The 19,437-nt window shown below is 37.5% G+C and overlaps 1 protein-coding gene and 2 pseudogenes across 1 annotated transcript; 1 reads left to right on the top strand and 2 right to left on the bottom strand.

Annotated features, from left to right (window-relative positions):
• Window positions 1–328: 328 nt before the first annotated feature.
• Window positions 329–1,225, bottom strand: LOC138384827 (NF-kappa-B essential modulator pseudogene; annotated as a pseudogene).
• Window positions 1,226–6,619: 5,394 nt separating this feature from the next.
• On the top strand, window positions 6,620–7,564 carry LOC138384047 (olfactory receptor 52B4-like). The gene has a single exon (XM_069469314.1). The coding sequence runs from the start codon at window positions 6,620–6,622 to the stop codon at window positions 7,562–7,564; it is 945 nt and encodes a 314-aa protein (XP_069325415.1).
• A 6,437-nt stretch (window positions 7,565–14,001) lies between these two features.
• LOC138384046 (olfactory receptor 52B4-like) lies at window positions 14,002–14,947 on the bottom strand (annotated as a pseudogene).
• Window positions 14,948–19,437: the final 4,490 nt, after the last annotated feature.

The raw sequence follows: 19,437 nt of genomic DNA, 5'->3' as shown, positions 1-19,437 counted from the left end.
AGTTATTGGAAATTAAGATTGCCACACCAGCTTTCTTTTGGTTACCATTTGCTTGAAATATCGATTTCCATCCTTTTATTTTCAGTCTAAATGCATCTTTGCAGGTTAGGTGAGTTTCTTGAAGACAGCAGATACTTGGATTGTATTTTTTTATCCATTGGGCCAGTCTATGTCTCTTGAGCGGGGAGTTCAAGCCATTCACATTTATTGAGAAAACTGATAAGTGAGACAGTTTTTTGTTCAGCTTGTTGGGTAGAACTTCATTGTGATGTTTTCTCTCCTGGGCCATTGTGGTATCTGGAATTTGATCTTTAGCTCTTGAGTAGTTTTACATTTGTGGATCTTTCTTGTGCTGATCCGTGTGTAATTCTCTTCCTCGCTTTCGCTCGCTGCTCACCACGCTGCTCTTGATGTGGTTGTCATACTCTTGGAAGAGCTGGTGATAGGCCACCTGCAACTGGGCCAGCTTCCGCTTCTCCTCCGAGGCGGCCTGGCGCTCCATGCGCAGCGCGGCCTCCATACTCTGGTTCTGCATGCGCAGCTGGTCCACCTGCACGCTGTGCTGCTGCAGCGCCTCGCGCTCGCTCTCCAGCTGCCTGGCCTGCTCGCTGGCTGCCCGGGCCCTGCCCTCCAAAGCCTGCTGTTCCTTAGTGGCAGCCTCCAGGCAACTCTGGCTCTCTTGGAGCTCCCCGAGCAAGGATGTCACCTGGGCTTTCACGGAAGCCTTGTCCTCAGCCATCTGCTGCTGGCATCTCTTCAGGTGCTCCACCTCCTGCAGGGCCTGCTCCCTCTGCCTCCTCAGGTCGAGCTTCTCCAGGCTGAGTCTCTCCACCAGTTTCTTGGCCTCCTGGAATTTGTGCATGAGGAACTCCTTCTCCTTCCTCTGGCTGACTTGGAAATGCAGCAGCTCCTCACAGCGCTCTTGCAGCATCTGGTTGCTCTGCCGGATGGCATCTCGGAGCTCTTGATTCTCCTCCAGACAGCGCTGGAGGGTTTCAGAACTGCCCTGCTCTGAAGGCAGATGCAGCATGGCTGGCTTCCCCAGAGAAGACTCTTCACACAGCACGTCCTGGTCCCCTGCCGGGCCACCACTGGGCTGTACCATCTCACACAGCTGATTCTTCCAGAGGTGCCTGCTCATCCAACAAGTCACGGTCTGTCAGCAGAGTCGGTCAGACGTGAGGAGGGTGGGAGCGGCGGGCTGCTAGCGCTCCTAGGGCCCCAGCGCTCTAAGAAAGTCCCAGTTCTGCGGTCGCCCTTTCTCCCCCGTCGAAATCCCCGCTACCGGCTTCCCTATTTTAGATATACATGAGTTCTTACATGTTGTTTAGCCAAATTACCAGTCTTTGCCATTGTTTCCTTTGTGTTCCTCAGGAGTTTGTCAAAATCAACAAAGATTATATTATTTTAATTTTTGTTTCTAATTAATTTAGCATTTGAATATTTATGGTCAATATTTCAAAAATATCCATGGATATAAAAATACAAAATAACAAATCAGCATTTTAATGGCTAATAAACACAACCACTAAACAAAATTGTTCACAAATACAAAATATTTTGTATTTCAGCATATTTTCACTTATTATGGATTGTGTATTTTATGTTTTACTTTTTTACATAATGTTATAGAACAAGTGTTTTCCTTTCACATAAAAAATACTACATAATTATTAAGTTTAATAAGTATGTAATATACTATTATGTGGGTATATTGTATTTTAGTCAACTAGTAGATTTTTCTTCAATATTTACTGCCAAGTTATTGACAGAATAAATAAAATTGCCATGAATATAAGCATTAATAAACTTTTGCTGTACTTTATGTACTTGTGGTATACTATAAGAAAGGTTCTTGAAAAATTGTATCCTATATATGTGTGACTAAGTCCTGGCCAAGTTGAATATGTACTTTTACAAGAAGAAAGGTTTTTTTTGTTGTTTTTGTTTGTTTAATTTTTATTTATTTCTATAACTGACAAAAAATTGCATATATGATTCGTGTAAAACATGATGTTTTAAAATATATATACATTATGGAATGACTAAATCAAGCTAATTAACATTTGCATTACCTCACATCCTTAACATGATTTGTGGTAAGAGCACTATTTTTAAGAGTTCGATACTTTGTTATTAACTATAGTCACCATGATGTACAATAAATAGATCTCTTGAACTTATTCCTCCTGTCTAAATAAAATTTTGTATCTTGACCAACATCGTCGAAACCCACCAGGGTTTTTTCAACATTTTCTTCCAGAATTCTTAAGGTTTCCCACCTTAGGTTTAAATCTGTTATCCATCGTGAGTTGAATTTTGTGAGAGGTGAGAGGTAGGAATCTAGTTTCCCAAAACTTAGAAACAACCAAGATGTCCTTCAGTAGGTGAATGCATAAGTAAATTGTGTTTTAAAAACCGCCTAAATAAATGAGATTCAGGTTGGAAAGAATGATGTAAACACATGACACGATTGTGTATGTAAAAAATCTTTAAGACTCAACACAACACAAGATTAATAAATGGATTTGGCAAGGTCATGAGATATAGACTTAAAATACAAAAATAAATTATATTTTATATACTAGCAGCAAATGATCTAAAATAAAATTGTAAACAATTTCATTGTAGCACCAAAACAAAACAGAAAATATCTAAAATTTAGTACAGCTTAATATCTGGGTGTGGTCAGAGAAAGAGACATGCCCCAGCAAGTAGGGTGGTTAGTTGAACACAATGCAGCTCTGGGTCTCATGGAGTGCTAGCAAATGTTCACGAGAACTCTTCAGTTCCAAGAGAGACCATCCTTCTCTGTAGCCCTCAACTGAGATCACTTGGTGGGTCAAGTTAAAAATCCAACAGCGTACTCTAAAAGAGCTTTACAAAAGACAGTTCACTAGCCATAGCTCACAGTGCTCCAACATAACCAGAGATGGTCAGAAGCCCCACTAGATAAATTACACCCAATAACTATTATTAACACTAAACAAGTCCCTGGCACTGCTAAATACCCTGTGACATACACAAAGAAATTTCTTAAACATAAAACTCATTCTCAGCCGGGCGCATTGGCTCACACCTGTAATCCTAGCACTCTGGAAGGCCGAGGTGGGAGGATCACTTGAAGTCAGGAGTTCGAGACCAGCCTGAGCAAGAGTGAGACCCCGTCTCTACTAAAAATAGAAAGAAATTATATGGACAGCTAAAAATATATATAGAAAAAATTAGCTGGGCCTGGTGGCACATGCCTGTAGTCCCAGCTACTCGGGAGGCTGAGGCAGAAGGATCGCTTGAGCCCAGGAGTTTGAGGTTGCTGTGAGCTAGGCTGACGCCACGGCACTCTAACCCGGGCAACAGAGCGAGACTCTGTCTCAAACAAAAAAAAAAACCTGATTCTCCTTTACACATATATACATATGTATATATCTGCTTATTTGGACTAATTTAATAAAAATATGAAAATAACATATAAAGAAAGAGATAAGTTTATGAACAAGATAAGTTTATCTTATGTATTGAATAAGATAAATGAAAATCAAATGTAGATTGTTTGGTAGCCAAAGGAAAGCGGATGCGGCATGTTTTTCATAGTTGATCTTGACTCACACAAATAGGGCAAATAGATTTTTAAGAAGAAATTCAAGTATTCTCTTGTAAAAATTTAAAATATTACTATAACAAATCCCAAAATTTGAATGACTTCATGAAATGTTATAAATTTAATTCAAGTTTATCTAGATGTAATACTTTTGTTTTACTATGTTTTTGATAATTTTCAAATTGTGCTGATTGAAAATGGGATTAATATTTACCAAATCCTGCAAAATGAAAACAGGAATAATTGGTATGGTAATGTTAACAATTTATTTATTAGAAATAAGTACATGAGCATGCCTAATGAAAGGAAGATGTTTAGAGGAAAGGGTGGATGAGGCAGGCTTTGAAAGCCATAACAATTTGACAAACACCTATGGAATAGAGGAGGTGTTATTGAAAAAACAGCTCTACATCTGGGCTCCCTGAGGTAATAGCTGCCCTGAAGGCTTTCAGGCACATACATAAATCTCAGTTCCCTGGCACCCATCACTCTGACAGCCTTATAGTCACTCATCCCATTCTAGCCCATGAGAACTCCATTTACAGCAGGTGAGTGATTTTTTTAATTGCTGTGAGTGAAATTTCAGACAGAAAGCCCTATCTAGATTAGCTGTTCAGGGAACTAAAGTAGGTGGTCAGAAATACTAGGGCCAGTGTCTGGAGTTGAGTAGACAGAGTTGGAGAGTCGGCAGCAGTTGTGAGGGGGAGACACTAGTACTGGTTCACTTGTGCACATTCCTTTCTAATTCCACATTCAGTGATGTCATGTAAGTACCTTAACAATGACCATGATTGGAGTATATACACTGCCAAAATCGGCAATTATTACTATCAGGACTTGGATTGATGGACTGATCTTTGTGTGTGCATTTGGGCTGGGTTGCCAGCACAACACTGAACCACAGTCACAAATATGGGCTAGCCCAGTAGAATGCAAAACGCTGTCTGGAAAGGAAGAACGAGGAGACCCTGGGTATGAGGATGCTTTTTAGCTCTTAGTGTTCCAAGGAGCTCTAAGCCCCTCCAGAAAAAGTTATACCTGGCCCCAGAGCCTGACTACTGTAAATATCCAAGGCCTTAAAGGGGCTTATTCATGGCTACCCTGCCCTGATCCTTCACACCCACCCAATATTTGTCATTTGGTTCTTTTGTTGAACACTTTGAGAAGTTACACTGTACCTTAGTGTGATGGGGTCTGGAAAAATACAAGGAAAAAAGACATCTCTCAGACCTGAGAAGGTTTAAAATCACTTGGGAGAACATTGCCAGGTAACTAACATCCTCCAATTCTTGAGTTAGGTGTTCTGATAATTGGAGTTCTTGTGAAGTCAGAGGGAAGAAATGACTTATGGGGAGAAGGTTCTCACAGGCATGTTGCTGACCTACTGGACAGAAACACCCTGAATAAGGATAACTATGTCAGGAACACAAAGCAGGGAGATGGAACTTAATTCTCTAGGATACTGAAGGTACCTGGGTTGAGACTGGGAAAGCATTCATGAAGCTTTTGAGACGTTGTCTTAGGTTAAATTGAGTAGACAACCAACTACTCAAGTACCAGCAACTCCACCCATAGACCAGATCCCAATCACTGAGCTCCTTAACCTCTCTTCTCTGCCTTCCAGAAGAAAAATCCTCTTTAGTCCCAAAGTATCCAATGGCCGTCCTTATTTGTAAGCAGGTCCTCTTCAGCCTCAGCTTTTCAGTTATCTAAGATTTACGTTGCTTCATTTTGATCTTCTTTTCTGGCTATTATATTCTCAACATAGTTGTGCACACACTTGGTCCGGGAGGGCAGGGAACAAATCACTGTGTGTCCTTATTAGGTGCCAGATCCCCAGTCAGGCACCGAGTAACTACAGAGATGCCGAAAGTTGTTTACATGTCTACGTCTTCATTTCCTGCATCCCTGAACTTCTACACCAAGCTCATCTCATGAGAATAGAAATAGAGATGTCAAGTTCAACACACACTCAGAGAAGCCATGGGATAGGGTAAGCCCTGGAGTTTGGCCTTGATAGTGTAAAATTATGTCTCTTACAAATTATGGTACCGACTGCTTTAGAGGAATAAGGAGCCCTCTGGCCACTAAATCACCTGTGTTCTTTCTAGAATCTAAAGAAGTTTAACTTTTTTTGTGTCTTCTCCACCAATCCCGAGAATTTGGGTCGACTTGCCCTCTTTCGGTGTTAGCACCCAGCACCATCTGTTCTGTGGTATGATGGAAACCAGAACTGGCCTGAGGATATGGCACACAAGTGTTTTAGGTCTTTACTAGAATTTTATCCCTGTTGCCTAAAGAGATATTGACAGGGAACACATCAAATATTGGTGGGGTTTCAAACATAAATAATTTCACAGTCCATATTGTATTACCCCTATTCCCCATTCTGTAGTAAAAATATAGGACATAGCCCCTAATTCATAGTGGCTGAACATTTCTTCACAGTTTAAGTCCAGGATCCTTTATTTGTATTCTGAGCAAATCTTTGGCTGCCATCTTTTCTCCAATTGCCCAAATTTACAAAGCCACAACCACAAAGAACTGAGAGGTTCCAAACACTCTTGGGATTTGCATATCAAACATTTCTTCTTAAACTCCCACATGACTTGGTTCCATCCTCTACTTGGTGTCCTTCCAATTGTTGACATTCTAAAATATATTTAAAGGTAAGTTCAAAAATAAACTTATTCTTAAAACCAACACGAATACAAAGTGAATTACTCCTTCCATTGTGTTTCTGTGTTTTCTTTTGCACCACTTACATGCAGGCTTAATCATCTAATGTTCTTTAATTGTGTAAAGGTCTATCTTATTTATGAGATAAAGGCTTCATTCAAAAAAACAAAGGATATGTGATGTGTCTTTACATGCATCATAGCTCCTGGCACTCTCAGGATGGAATGGGATCAGGTAGGGGCCAAAAGCAATAGGTGACATCAAAGGAAATATTTGAATGTAATCTGAATTTTCTTCTGTCTCTGTGAATAGGAGGTGAGGTCCTGAAAGTTTTCCCCAGGCATGACTACCGCAAACCACACTGGTGTTAGCCACACAGTCTTCCGTTTGCTGGGCATCCCTGGCCTAGAGGACCAACACATGTGGATTTCCATCCCCTTCTTCATTTCCTATGTCACTGCCCTGCTTGGGAACAGCCTGCTCATCTTCATTATCCTCACAAAGCGCAGCCTCCATGAGCCCATGTACCTGTTCCTCTGCATGCTGGCAACAACAGACCTTGTCCTCTCCACGTGCATAGTCCCTCAGGCCTTGGCCCTGTTCTGGTTCCAAGCTGGGGAGATCTCCCTGGATCGCTGCATCACTCAAGTCTTCTTCCTCTCTTCCACTTTCATGTCTGAGTCAGGGATCTTGCTGGTGATGGCGTTTGACCGCTACATTGCCATCTGCTACCCACTGAGGTACACCACTATTCTTACACGTACACTGATTGGAAGAATTGGCCTTTTCATCTTTCTGAGAAGTTATATTACAGTTTTTCCTGTAATATTTCTTCTGAAAAGATTGACTTTCTGCAAAAGTAATAAACTCCCAAACACTGCCTGTAAACATATTGTCCTGGCCAAAATTTCCTGTGATGACATCCGAGTGAACATCTGGTATGGGTTTTTTGTGCTAATGTCAACCTTGGTCTTGGATGTTTTGCTAATTTTTATTTCCTACGTGCTGATTCTCCATGCTGTCTTCCACATGCCTTCGCAAGAGGCTCGCCACAAAGCTCTCAATACTTGTGGCTCCCATGTCTGTGTCATCGTCCTCTTTTATGGGCCTGGGATCTTCTCAGTTCTCACTCAGCGGTTTGGACGCCACATCGCACTCTATGTCCACGTGCTGCTGGCCAATGTCTATGTTCTCATTCCACCTATGTTAAATCCTATTATTTATGGAATTAAGACTAAACAGATCCAGGACCAGGTGGTTCACATGTTGTTTCCGAAGCAGAAGTGACTATAACAATGGCAACTAGTATTGTATTTTTCTTAGGAATTCCCTCCACACTTGAGTTGAACTTTTGTATTAGGACGTGGAAGGAAGGGTACAGTGGAGATACTAGTGACAGGACTGCTATGTCTTGGTGTCTTAGAGCAATTGTATCAGAAATGTTTTGGTGAATGTTTCTTCCAAAGCCTTTAAGAAAAAATCATTAGATATCAATGTCATTGGGGGCTTAGCTAGCTCTCTGCTTCATAGAATTCAGGACTATAGTAGTTGACCTCTGTACCCCTAGCACAGAGGTTCAAATGCAATAAACTGGAATCAGCGATCTTTCATGGGTAATCACTAAATCTTTTTTTATTAGTGCATTCTATGCTGTGAATGGATGTACTTATTTTATTCCTCTTGTTAGGACATTTCTCTAGCCATTCACTCTCATGTCATATCTATCTTCAAATTTTTGCTTTTTAGACAAATTATAACAGCATTCATCTATATCTTATGACTTAAAATATGTTCACCATTAATATAATTTTAGCATAAATTAATGAATGGATATGTACATGTATTTTACTTCTCTCTTTATTACACATAAAACATAGCAAAGATTATTAATGCTTATGTTCATGACATTTTAATTATGTTGTCAATTATTTAGATGGAAACATTCAACATGAGATCAAATATAGTACACTTACATAAATGCATACTAAGCAAGTATTAAATAAAAATACATTGATACATAAGACATGATTCTAAAGAGCATATGTGGTTAAATTAATCATGGCATATCTATAACCTGCAATATAAAAGAACAGTGATAACAATATGGGCCTTTGTCTTTGGGAATGGAATTATACTATCAGTATAATTATAACCATATCATAACTATTTTGATTTCTTCCACCTCCTTCAGAAGATGGAAGAAATCAAAAGTGAAAGAAGTTCCAGATCAGTCAGTTAAATATGATGTAATTTTTAAAAAAAATGTATTTATCTAAACATCACTTCAATGTATACTAAAATCCTATGAATGGTGAATATACTTGAATTATAAGATATAGGTGATTTCCATAATAATTTTACTCTGAATTGTCTAATATTTAGACAGTGAACATATTTACTCAAAGAAGAATAAGTGAAAGGTTTTTTAAAGAAGTATGAACACACATCAACAATTAATATTTCCTTTAGCATAAGAATGCAAAAGGTGAATTATTTCAGGTTTTGCCTACTGAAAATATTTTTATTTTGTATTCATTTTTTAAAAGATAGTTTTATAAGTATAGAATTTTAAGTTGGCAGGGATTTTTCAGCACTTCAAAATTTTCCATCTAGTGCTTTTTTGCTTCTATCTTTTGTATTAACAATTGATGTGAAAGGTTTATTGTTGCTCCTCTGAATGTAATCTGCTTCTCCTGTCTGGATCCTTTTAAGATTATCTTTTGATGTTTTATTTTTTCAGGACATGTATTATCATGTATCTCGGTATGGTTTGCTTTGCATACATCATAATATTTTTCTGACCTTCTTAATTATGAGTTCATAACTTTTATCAGCTTGGGAAATTTTTGCATCTTATCTGAATTGAGACCATACACAAAATAAAGGGGCCAATTTTCCTTAGCATTTTTAAGTGAAGATTATATTCCTGGCCCCAAAATTCTCTCTGCCCAAATTTCTATGTATTACTATTTAACAAATAAGACTTAGCTCAAATGCCCTCTTGTCAGTGAGAACTTCTCTGACAATCCATCCTTAATTATTTATACATGAATCGGTAATTAAAGATTTTCAAACCAAAATTTATAAAGGCGCTTCATCAAAGACCAATTGGGGCAGCTCAGCCACTTGTTCTCAGCTCAGGCAGTTGGGTTCTAGAACAAGATTCAAGACCTGATGTTGACCCCTTTATGCATACCTCTGATTTGCTTTGAGCCTGTGCAAACTCTTATTCATTTACGTTTTTTCTAAAACCAACCAGACCCCTAAGTCCTCTAACAACTCTATCTTTTCATCTGTTTGGTAAGACAGCCCACTATTCTTCTAGTGTGCAGTTTCCTTCATTAAAATGAGTAAAAGAAAACCTGAATTTGTTAGGCTACGGCTCATTGCTAGGGGCCTTAAACTGATTGGGCTAGGACTGAGTCATTGTTCTCCTATCAACCACCTCAGGCTCCTACCTTTATTGAATTATTTTTGACAGCTAAGCATTCCCATGGACACTCCGGTCATGAAATTCCAGCTATAGGAGGAAAAACCATCATTGTTGGTGAAATAAAATTTATAATTTTTTGCTAAAGATTCACGATTTAAATTTTAATTTAATTCACACTATCATTCTAATTTACCAAAATTTTTATTTGTTTTTTTCAGTATACTTAAAAATATAAACAATGTACTTTCTTATCACTTTGCACATATTCAACCTGGCCACGGACAAGTTAAATATAAATTAACATTTCAAAATCTCTCATATGTGAAAAAAGTAACAGAACACAAACAAAAGTTTAGGGATAATTATGTTTATAAAAACTTGGTTGATACTGACAACTATTTGAAAAACATTCAAGAAGAATCTACTGGTGAACTAAAATACAAGATGTTTATATTTCGGAATATGTTGTTCACCTGAAAAGAAATCATGTAATATCAAATGAAAATGTATCTGTGAATTATTTTGCATACCAAAGAAAATTCTTGTCATATAACATTAAATAAAAATGCAAGACATGAAAATCATTATATAATATATTAATATGTGAAAATATGCTTAAATAACAAAATATATTCTAAATATTAATGACTGTTTCATAGGTGTGGTTACTGGGAGTTACAAGCTTCTTCATAAAGTATTTTTTTAAACAGATATGGTTGAAAAATTAGAAATAAAATTTTAACTTCAAAACAAATGGAATAAAAAATAGTAAGCAATGGGCTTATCTTAAAATGAAAAAAATTGATATGAAAATCAAAAAGGGAACAATCAAAGAAAAAGACTAGTAATTTGACCACATGGAAATCAGGAGGCATGAAGGTGCACAGCTTCCTAAGAGTTTCTACCAGGAACTATTATCCTATGATTCATTCATTTATCCTCTCATTTATTCATTCATTCATTCATTCCACAAATATTTAATGAGTTCCGAAAATATGTCAGAAACTATTGTAGCTACTGTAGATAAAGCAGTCCACATATCACCCAAAGTGCTTTCCTTCATCAAACTTGAAGAAATAGAGAAATAAAGAAAGTACATAAGGAAAGCTGACATATAGTCAACTCGATATAATGGTTTCCTATTACCAACAGCAGTAGTGTTATATGTTGTAGACAAAAATTATGTATGTATGTACGTGTGTACGTATGTAAGCTGGTGGTAAGACGTCACAGGGATTACAATCTTAAATAGGATGGTGTGATGGTTAATTTTGTGTTTCAACATGGTTAGACTGGTGTTTGCTCAAATTAGTTGAGGTATTTATTTTTTTTTTTTTTTTTTTTTTTTTTTTGAGACAGAGTCTCACTCTGTTGCCCAGGCTAGAGTGAGTGCCGTGGCGTCAGCCTAGCTCACAGCAACCTCAAACTCCTGAGCTCAAGCGATCCTCCTGTCTCAGCCTCCCAAGTAGCTGGGATTACAGGCATGAGCCACCATGCCCGGCTAATTTTTTCTATATATATTTTTAGCTGTCTATATAATTTCTTTCTATTTTTAGTAGAGATGGGGTCTCGCTCTTGCTCAGGCTGGTCTCGAACTCCTGAGCTCAAACGATCCGCCCACCTCGGCCTCCCAGAGTGCTAGGATTACAGGCGTGAGCCACCACGCCCGGCCTTAGTTGAGGTATTTAAGTGCAAAGACTGAGGTCCTCAAGGAGTAAGGAATTGTACCATAGCAATTCTTGAGTTTCCAGGCTTCAGACTCAAGACTGTAACATCAACTATTTCTTGAGTTTCTAGCCTGGTAGTTTCCAACCTCCACAATCACATGAACCAGTCCCTTAAAATAAAACTCTCTCTCCCTCGGTGTGTGTCTATGTATCCCTTTCTCTCTCCATGTATATGTACTATATGTATATGCATAATACAGATGGTTAGAGATAGTATTCTTGAGAATATTTTAATTGAACAAGTACCTTAAGGAGGCAAGAGACCTAGTCATGCAGCTATCTTGGCAAGGAAGGATCTAAGCAGAGGAAATAGCACAGTCAAAGAACCTGAGGAGAATGACTGGAATGTTTGAGGAATAACCAAGAGGTAAAGATAGTAAAAGCAGAATGAGGAAAGAAGCAACATTAAGAATATGAAGCCACATGCAAAATTAAGTGGGGCCTTTAAATCCCTGGAAGGACTATCTGGCCCTTGCTCTACAGTGCCACTAGGGCTCAATGACCAGAACATTGAGAAGCTTCTTTTTCTATTTTGATTTCTATTCTATCACCCTAAAATAACAGGACGATGGGAGGGAGTGATGAAACTGATCTTGATCTGGAATTAGATAGTAGTGATGTTTGTACAATGTTGTGATGTACTAAAAAACACTGAATTGTACACTTTAAAAGTGTGAATTTTATTGTATGTGAGGTATATCTCAATACAGCTATTAAAATAAAATAAAATAATAGAATAAAAATATGCATTGTGTGTGAAAAGTGTAAAGGCATAAGCAGGGAGCCCAGTAAGAAGATATTGAGTGACAGCGTGTATGAGAGAGACAAGAACTGAGGGTGGGCCTGAAGAATTTAAAGAATAAAATTTTCTTTAAATTATAAGAGGAAGGGTACGAGGTTTGCTGGTAAGAAAAAAGTTTTGTTTCAGACATATTACATTTGAGATGCCTATCAGACATACAAGTAGATATGTTAAGCACAAATTAGAAATATACCTCTGTGGAACAAATTATAGATTGGAAATATAAATTTAGAAGGACTCAGCATATTGATGCATTGACGCCCATGAGAATGGATGAGATTAGGGACCAAATGTAGATAGAGAAGAGTAGGAGTTCAAGCACCAAGCACTAGAAATTCAAGTTAAGAAAAGAGATGAGGAAGACACACCAAAGGAGACTAAGAAGACATCAGGAAGGTCATTAGAACACAGGGAGAGTGGATTAAGGAAATATTTTCAAGGAAGAAATATAAAAATGCTGCCATTACATTGAATAAGGTGAGGATAAATTTGATTATTACTTTAGCAATGTGAAAATCATTACTCAATTAAAATATATAACTTTTTTCCAAAAAAATGACAAGAAAGCTACTTCAGAAAATGCCATTTAAAGTCATCCCAATCTGATCTTGTTTATGTACCTCAAGAAAGCTCATAGAGCTTATATACCTCAAAAAGGAAAAAAAGAAAGAGAGCTTTCTTCTCAGCTTCTATATTTCATATGCAAATTGGAATAAGCACAGATAATTTCAAAAGAAAAAGGATCATTGTGACCCTGTCACGTGAAGTCTCAATGACATGGCGGAGGTGAAAGTGAAAGTGGAGTAAGGCCAAGAGAAAAGTGAGGGCCGAGACTCAAGCTCGCAAGAGGACAAACCATTCAAGGTGATTCCTCTAAGATGGAGAAGAGAAATGAAGTAGTAGCTGAAGGTGAATGTGAATTCAAGGGTCATTATTAAATTTTTATTTTATACTGTTACACTTTTACACTGGAGAAATAACAATGGGAATGAACTGTAAAGAGTAAAAATTTGGCTGGGCGTGGTGGCTCATGCCTGTAATCCTAGCATGTTGGGAGGCTGAGTGGGGAGGATTGCTTGAGGCCAGGAGTTTAAGACCAGCCTGAGCAACATAGCAAAACCCCATCTCTACAAAAATAAAAATTAAACAATTGGCTAGGCATGGTGGCACGCATCTATGCTCCTAGCTGCTTGGGAGGCTGAGGCAGGAATATCACCTGAGCCCAGGAGTTTGAGGTTACAGTGATCATACCACTGCATTCCAACATGGATAACACATCAGGACCTTGTCTCTAAAAAAAAAAAAAAAAAAAAAAAAACAGAAATGTGAAGACACAGAGCACATACAACACAAAGTTCTAAGCTCTAAGCTTGTTGAGACCAAAGCTGTCCAACTATAAAAAAAAAAAAAAGTTGAATGTGAATTCAAGGGTCACTATTTCAGCAACTGCCAGGAAAACCACTGACATAGATTTATCATGCACAATTCTCCAGGGTTATACAGGTAAGAAAGACTTAGAAAGGTGATTGGATCTACTTCTCAATTATGTGGGTGAGAAAGTGAATTAAGTCCCCAAGGACACTGATCTTAAAGTTTTGGAAGAAATATGTACCAAAATCTAACTGATGCAATTGCTCTAGGATATCACCACCTGGAGTCATTTAATTAATAACTCACCTGCTGCCATATAGTGATGCTGAAGTTCTCCTCACACATGAAGAAAATTGCTAAGGAAAAAGAATGTCAGCTTCTAACATCAAAATTACTTCTGCTTTGTAAACAACACATGAATCACTTGCTCCCAGATCTGTTTGGTCTTGACCCCACAAATGATGGGATTCAGCATAGGAGGAGCCAGAATGCAGACACTGGCCAGCAGGACATGGATATGGGGTGAGATGTGGTGTCCAAATCACTGAGCAAGGCTGGTAAAGATCCCAGGCCCATAAAAGAGGAGGATGACACAAACATGGGAACCACATGTGTTGAGAGTTTTATGGTGAGCATCTTGGGAAGGGATGCGGAAGACAGCACGAAGAATCAACACATAAGAAATAAAAATCAGCACAATATCTAAGACCACTGTTGACATAAGGGGAAAAAAAAAAATACCAGATATTTACACTGGTATCATCACAGGAAATTTTGGCCAAGACAATGTGCTTACAATCTGTGTTCTGGAGAATATTGCCTTTGCAGAATGTCAGTCTTTTCAGCAAAAATATTAGAGGAAAAATTGTACCATAACTTCTGAGAAAGATGGTTACACCAATTTTCCCAATCAGGGAATTTGTAAGAATAGTGGGGTACCTCAGCGGGTAGCATATGGCAATGTAGCGGTCAAACGCCATCACCAACAAGATCCCTGACTTAGAGACGAAGACGGAATGGATGAAGAAGAGCTGGGTGATGCAGCAATCCAGGGAGATCTCCCCAGCACGGAACCAGAAGATGGCCAGGGCCTGTGGTACTGTGCATGTGGAGAGGACAAACTCTGCTCCGGCCAGCATGCAGAGGAAGAGGTACATGGGCTCATGCAGGCTGCACTTTGTGAGGATAATGAAGATGAGCAGGCTGTTCCCAAGCAGGGCAGTGACATAGGAAATGAAGAAGGGGATGGAAATCCACATGTGCTGGTCCTCTAGGCCAGGGATGCCCAGCAAACGGAAGACTGTGTGGCTAACACCAGTGTGGTTTGCGGTAGTCATGCCTGGAACTTCACTTCCTCTCCACAGAGAAGAAAATTCAGGTTACATTCAGGTTACACTTTCATGTTACCAGGGGATTTGGGCACCTACATGATTCTATTCCATTCTAAGTGTGCTAAGAACTATGATATATAAAGATGAAGAAGATACGGTTTGTTTTCTGAATGAGATCTTAATCTTCTAAATAAGATAGATATTTATATAACTAACAAGTATAAAATCATGAAGTTAACACATTAGTGATACAAGGATATTTTAATCTGGAAACACAACAGAAGGAGTAATTCTCACTGTTCATATTTGCAATGAACTTAAGAATGACTGCATATCTGAATAAGGTAGGCAAAGAAAAACAAATACTGCATGATCTCACTTATGTATGGAATTTTAAAAAGTCAAACTCATAGAAACAGGGAGCAGAATGGTGGTTACAGAGGCTGGAGGGGGAGGGAGGAATGAGGAGAAGTTTATTAAGGAGTACTAAGTTTCAGTCTGACAGGAGGAATGATATCCTCAGAACTATTGCACAACACGGTGACTATAGTTACTAATAATGTAATAATGTTTCAATATTGCTAAGAAAGTAGATTTTAAATGTTTTCATCATTTAAAAAAAGTATATGAGGTTATGGATATGTTAATTAGCTGGATTTAATCATTCCATATGTATAAATTTATTAAAACATCACATTATACCCCATAAATACATATAATTATCACTTGCCAAGTAAAAATAAAATTTTTAAAAGAGCCAATTCAAAAAAATAAAAGTAACAGCCATTTGTCAAGTTTTGGAGTTTTTATCAAAGAATATCCACAATTAAAGGTATTAAATACTCCTCCCTTTTCCAGCTACGACAGCAACAGCAAAAAAGAATGGGTTCATATCTGAACTTAGCCTTGAAAATAGAGTCGATGTACCATATAGTGAATAGAATAAAGTGGTTTGGGAATTTAAAGAGAACTGTTTGGCACAAAAATGCAAAGTATATTTAAAGCAGCTTTCAGCTTTGTGAGGTTGTGGTGTTGCAAATTTGCAGCAATTGGAAGAAAAGAGGACAACAAAATAGATTGGCTCCAAATACACTAGAGTCTAGACTTCATCCTGTGGGGGAGAGGCGGGGAATGGTCAGCCAAGATGAGTTTTGAGATTGGAAAGCATTTTGGATACGTTTATCTTGCAGCTAAGTGGAGAATAGAAAGGATGGGAAAAGATGGTAAAGACTAGAATTCAATGAGAGAGTGAAGTGTTTACCTTACTAAAAAAAATGATGTATTGATGGGTTATTCTCACATGAAATAAGAACAAGAAAGCAACCTTTTTACATTACCTACTCAATGTTAGACATGGATGTAAAAATGTTACTTGTGTCACCTCATCAATCACTTCTGCCAGCACAGACCAAGAGGTACTGTGGTCATCAACTTTCCAAAATAGGAATTTAAAGATCAAGAATATTACTACCACTCAAAGAAAAGAGCTGGAACTTGAAGCTTTTCTAAATTTACTAGACATAATTTTCTCATTTTGAAATGGGTCAATAAAAGATATCTCGCTCAACTAATGAAATTGAGAAGCCTTCCTGACAGGGGTTGAGGGTGAGGTCAGGGGAAGGGTGAGAGTAGGGGAACAAAGGAAGCCGCTTAACAGATAGCTATGTTTTACCTCCTTTACCACAAAATAAAGAACAGGGATAATACTACAAAGGTCTTAGGACTATTTATGATTAAAATTCCATCAGCTTTGGTATTTGTTTACTTGATGTTTCTAAAAGGAACAAGGGTTTATTCTGATAAAGCTATAAAACACTTGTGCATCCTATATCTAAGCCACCTGAAGGCTCAGAACTTTAATAATGGCTCAAGGTACTACAGAATGAGGAGCCAGGTGTTAACAAGAAAAGACAGCAAATGAGCACAAGCTACATGAAGTGGTAGAGAAGAGAGAAAATGAAGAGTTAAACTGTTTCAGGTTCTAGAAGAAATGCAGTGGATTTTGTGGACAGGTAAGAGAAATAAACTCACAGCACATAAGTGCCCTTTAAAGAGAAAACTCCCAGCGCAACTGCCCCCTTTGTTCCATTTGATTAAACACCTGGGGCTCATTTCATGAAATACCTGTTTTCTTTAAGCCTAACTCATTATCTCTAAGAGTTCATTTTCACAGCCTTTAAGAGCCCTATGTGAACAGTAGGGGTATGAACCCTCACTCCAGCTCTTGCCAGACCACATATCCAGGACCATAATAAGCCAGCCTCACAGAGAAGAACAAAATAAATAAAAAGCAGACACATCAGCTTTACAGCTGTTTTTGCTATAGCTGACAACATCACTTTTTTTTCTTTCTCTTTTCCCCCAAACCCTTTACCCTGTCTGTGCTGGTATTGTTCCTTTCTTTGTTTCACGCCATGCCCTTCCCACCTTTGGGGAGTAAAACAAACTTTCTTTGTTTAAAACTATTCTAATCTTTAAAAGAAAATAAACTTTTACTTCTTTCTATCTGAATCTTTGTGTGAGGAATCTTTCTCCTCCCACCCTAACATGTATTTTTCCTTTCTTGTCATACATCTTTACGAGTTTGGTACTAGAGTAATGCTGAAATAATACAATGAGTTAGAAAGTATTCCCTCTGCTTTTGTTTTCTAGAAGAGATTGTGCAGTATTGGTATGATTTCCTCCTTAAATGTTTGTTAGAATTCACCTGTGAACTCATCTGAGCCTAGTGCTTTCTTTTTTAGAAGGATACTAATTACTTATTAAATTTCTCTAATTGATGTAGGCCTATTAAGATTACTATTTCTCCTTAGGTGAATTTTGGTAGTTTGTATCCTTAAGGAATTTATCCTTCTATCTGTATTATATTTGTGGGCATATACATGTTTTCCCTATTATTTGTTATTATTTTAATGTCCATAGGATTAGTATTGATGCCCTTTCTTTCACTTCTGATATTGGAAATTTGTGTCTTCTTTTTTTCCTTATTTGTCTAGCTTAAGTTTTATCAATTTACTGATCTGTTCAAAGAAGCAGCCTTTGGTTTTGATGATATTCTCTATTGTTTTCCTGCTTTTAATTGCATTGATTTCTGCTGTTTTATTATTTCTTTTCTTCTACTTGATTTAGACATTGATTACTTTTCTTTGTCTGGTTTCCTAATGTGGAAGCTGGGGCTTTGTTTACGGATCCTTCTTCTTTTCTAATATGTGCACTTAATGTTGTAAAATTTCCTCTATCGCTTTTGCTACATCATACAAATTTTGAAAAGTTATATTCATTTTCATGCAATTCAAAATATTTTTAAATATTTCTTGAGACTTCTTTAATCCATGTGTGTTATTTAATTTCCAAGTATTTGGATATTTTCTAGCTATTTTTCTGTTATTGATTTCTAGTTTAATTTCATCATGGTCTGAGAACACACATAATAGGGTTTCTAAATTTTTTTAATTTGTTAAGCTGTGTTTTATGTCCTAGAATGTGGTCTACTTTGGTGAATTTTCCATGTGAGCTTGAAAAAAAAATCTTAATGTAGCTGTGATCAGAAAGAGTATCCCATTAATGTCAGTTAAATCAAGTTGAATCATAATGTTCTCAGGTCAACAGTATCCTTCCAGATTTTTCCTGCTTGATCCATCAATTACTAAAAGAGGGGTGATAATGTCTCCAATCATAATAGTGAATTTATCTCTTTCTCCTTGCAATTCTATGCAATTTTGTCTTATATATTTTGACTCTTTGTTTTTAGGGGTATACATATCTCAATCATTAAGTCTTCTTGGAGAATTGACCACTTTACCACTATATACTGCACTTCTTTATCCTTCATAATTTTCCTTGTCCTGAAGCCTGCTTTCTCAGAAATTCACAAAGATACTTCAGTTGCTTTTTTTCAGCTGCTTTTTGATTAGTGTAAGCACGGTTTATCTTTCTCCATCCCTTTATTATTTTTTAACCTATCTGAATTTTTGTTTAAAATAGGTTTCTTTTAGACAATATACACTCAGAGTTTTTTTCTGGGGGGGGAGGTTTAAGAAAAAACACATGAGATCTACCCCTCAACAAAATTTTAAGTGTACTATACAATTTTGTTAACTACAGATGCTCCTTGATTTATGATGGGGTCACATCCCAATAAAAACATGTAAATATCATAAGTCAAAAATGTACTGAATATCCTGATAAACCCATCATAAAGTCAAAAAATCATAAGTCGAACCACTGTAAGTCATGGACCATCTGTATAAGCACAACATTGTACAGCAGATTGCTAGAAATTTTTCATTTTGCATGACTGAAACTCTGTACCCATTGAACAGAAACTCCCTATTTCCCCCTCCCCCAGCTCCCTAGCAACCATCATTCTACTGTTGTCTTCTATGAGTTTCACCACATTAAATACTTCATATAAATGAAATCATGCAGTATTAGTCCTCCTGTGACTGGCTTATTTCATTTAGTAGTGTCCTCAAGGTTTGTTCATGTTGCAGTAT

This window comes from Eulemur rufifrons, chromosome 6 (assembly GCF_041146395.1).
Source record: "Eulemur rufifrons isolate Redbay chromosome 6, OSU_ERuf_1, whole genome shotgun sequence".
NCBI lineage: Eukaryota > Metazoa > Chordata > Mammalia > Primates > Lemuridae > Eulemur > Eulemur rufifrons.
The sequence above is the reverse complement of the archived record's forward strand: the minus strand, read 5'-3'. Positions and strand labels throughout refer to the sequence as shown.

Coding starts and splice junctions, on each gene's coding strand:
- LOC138384047 (XM_069469314.1), top strand. CDS start 6,620: ATGACTACCGCAAACCACACTGGTGTTAGCCACACAGTCTTCCGTTTG.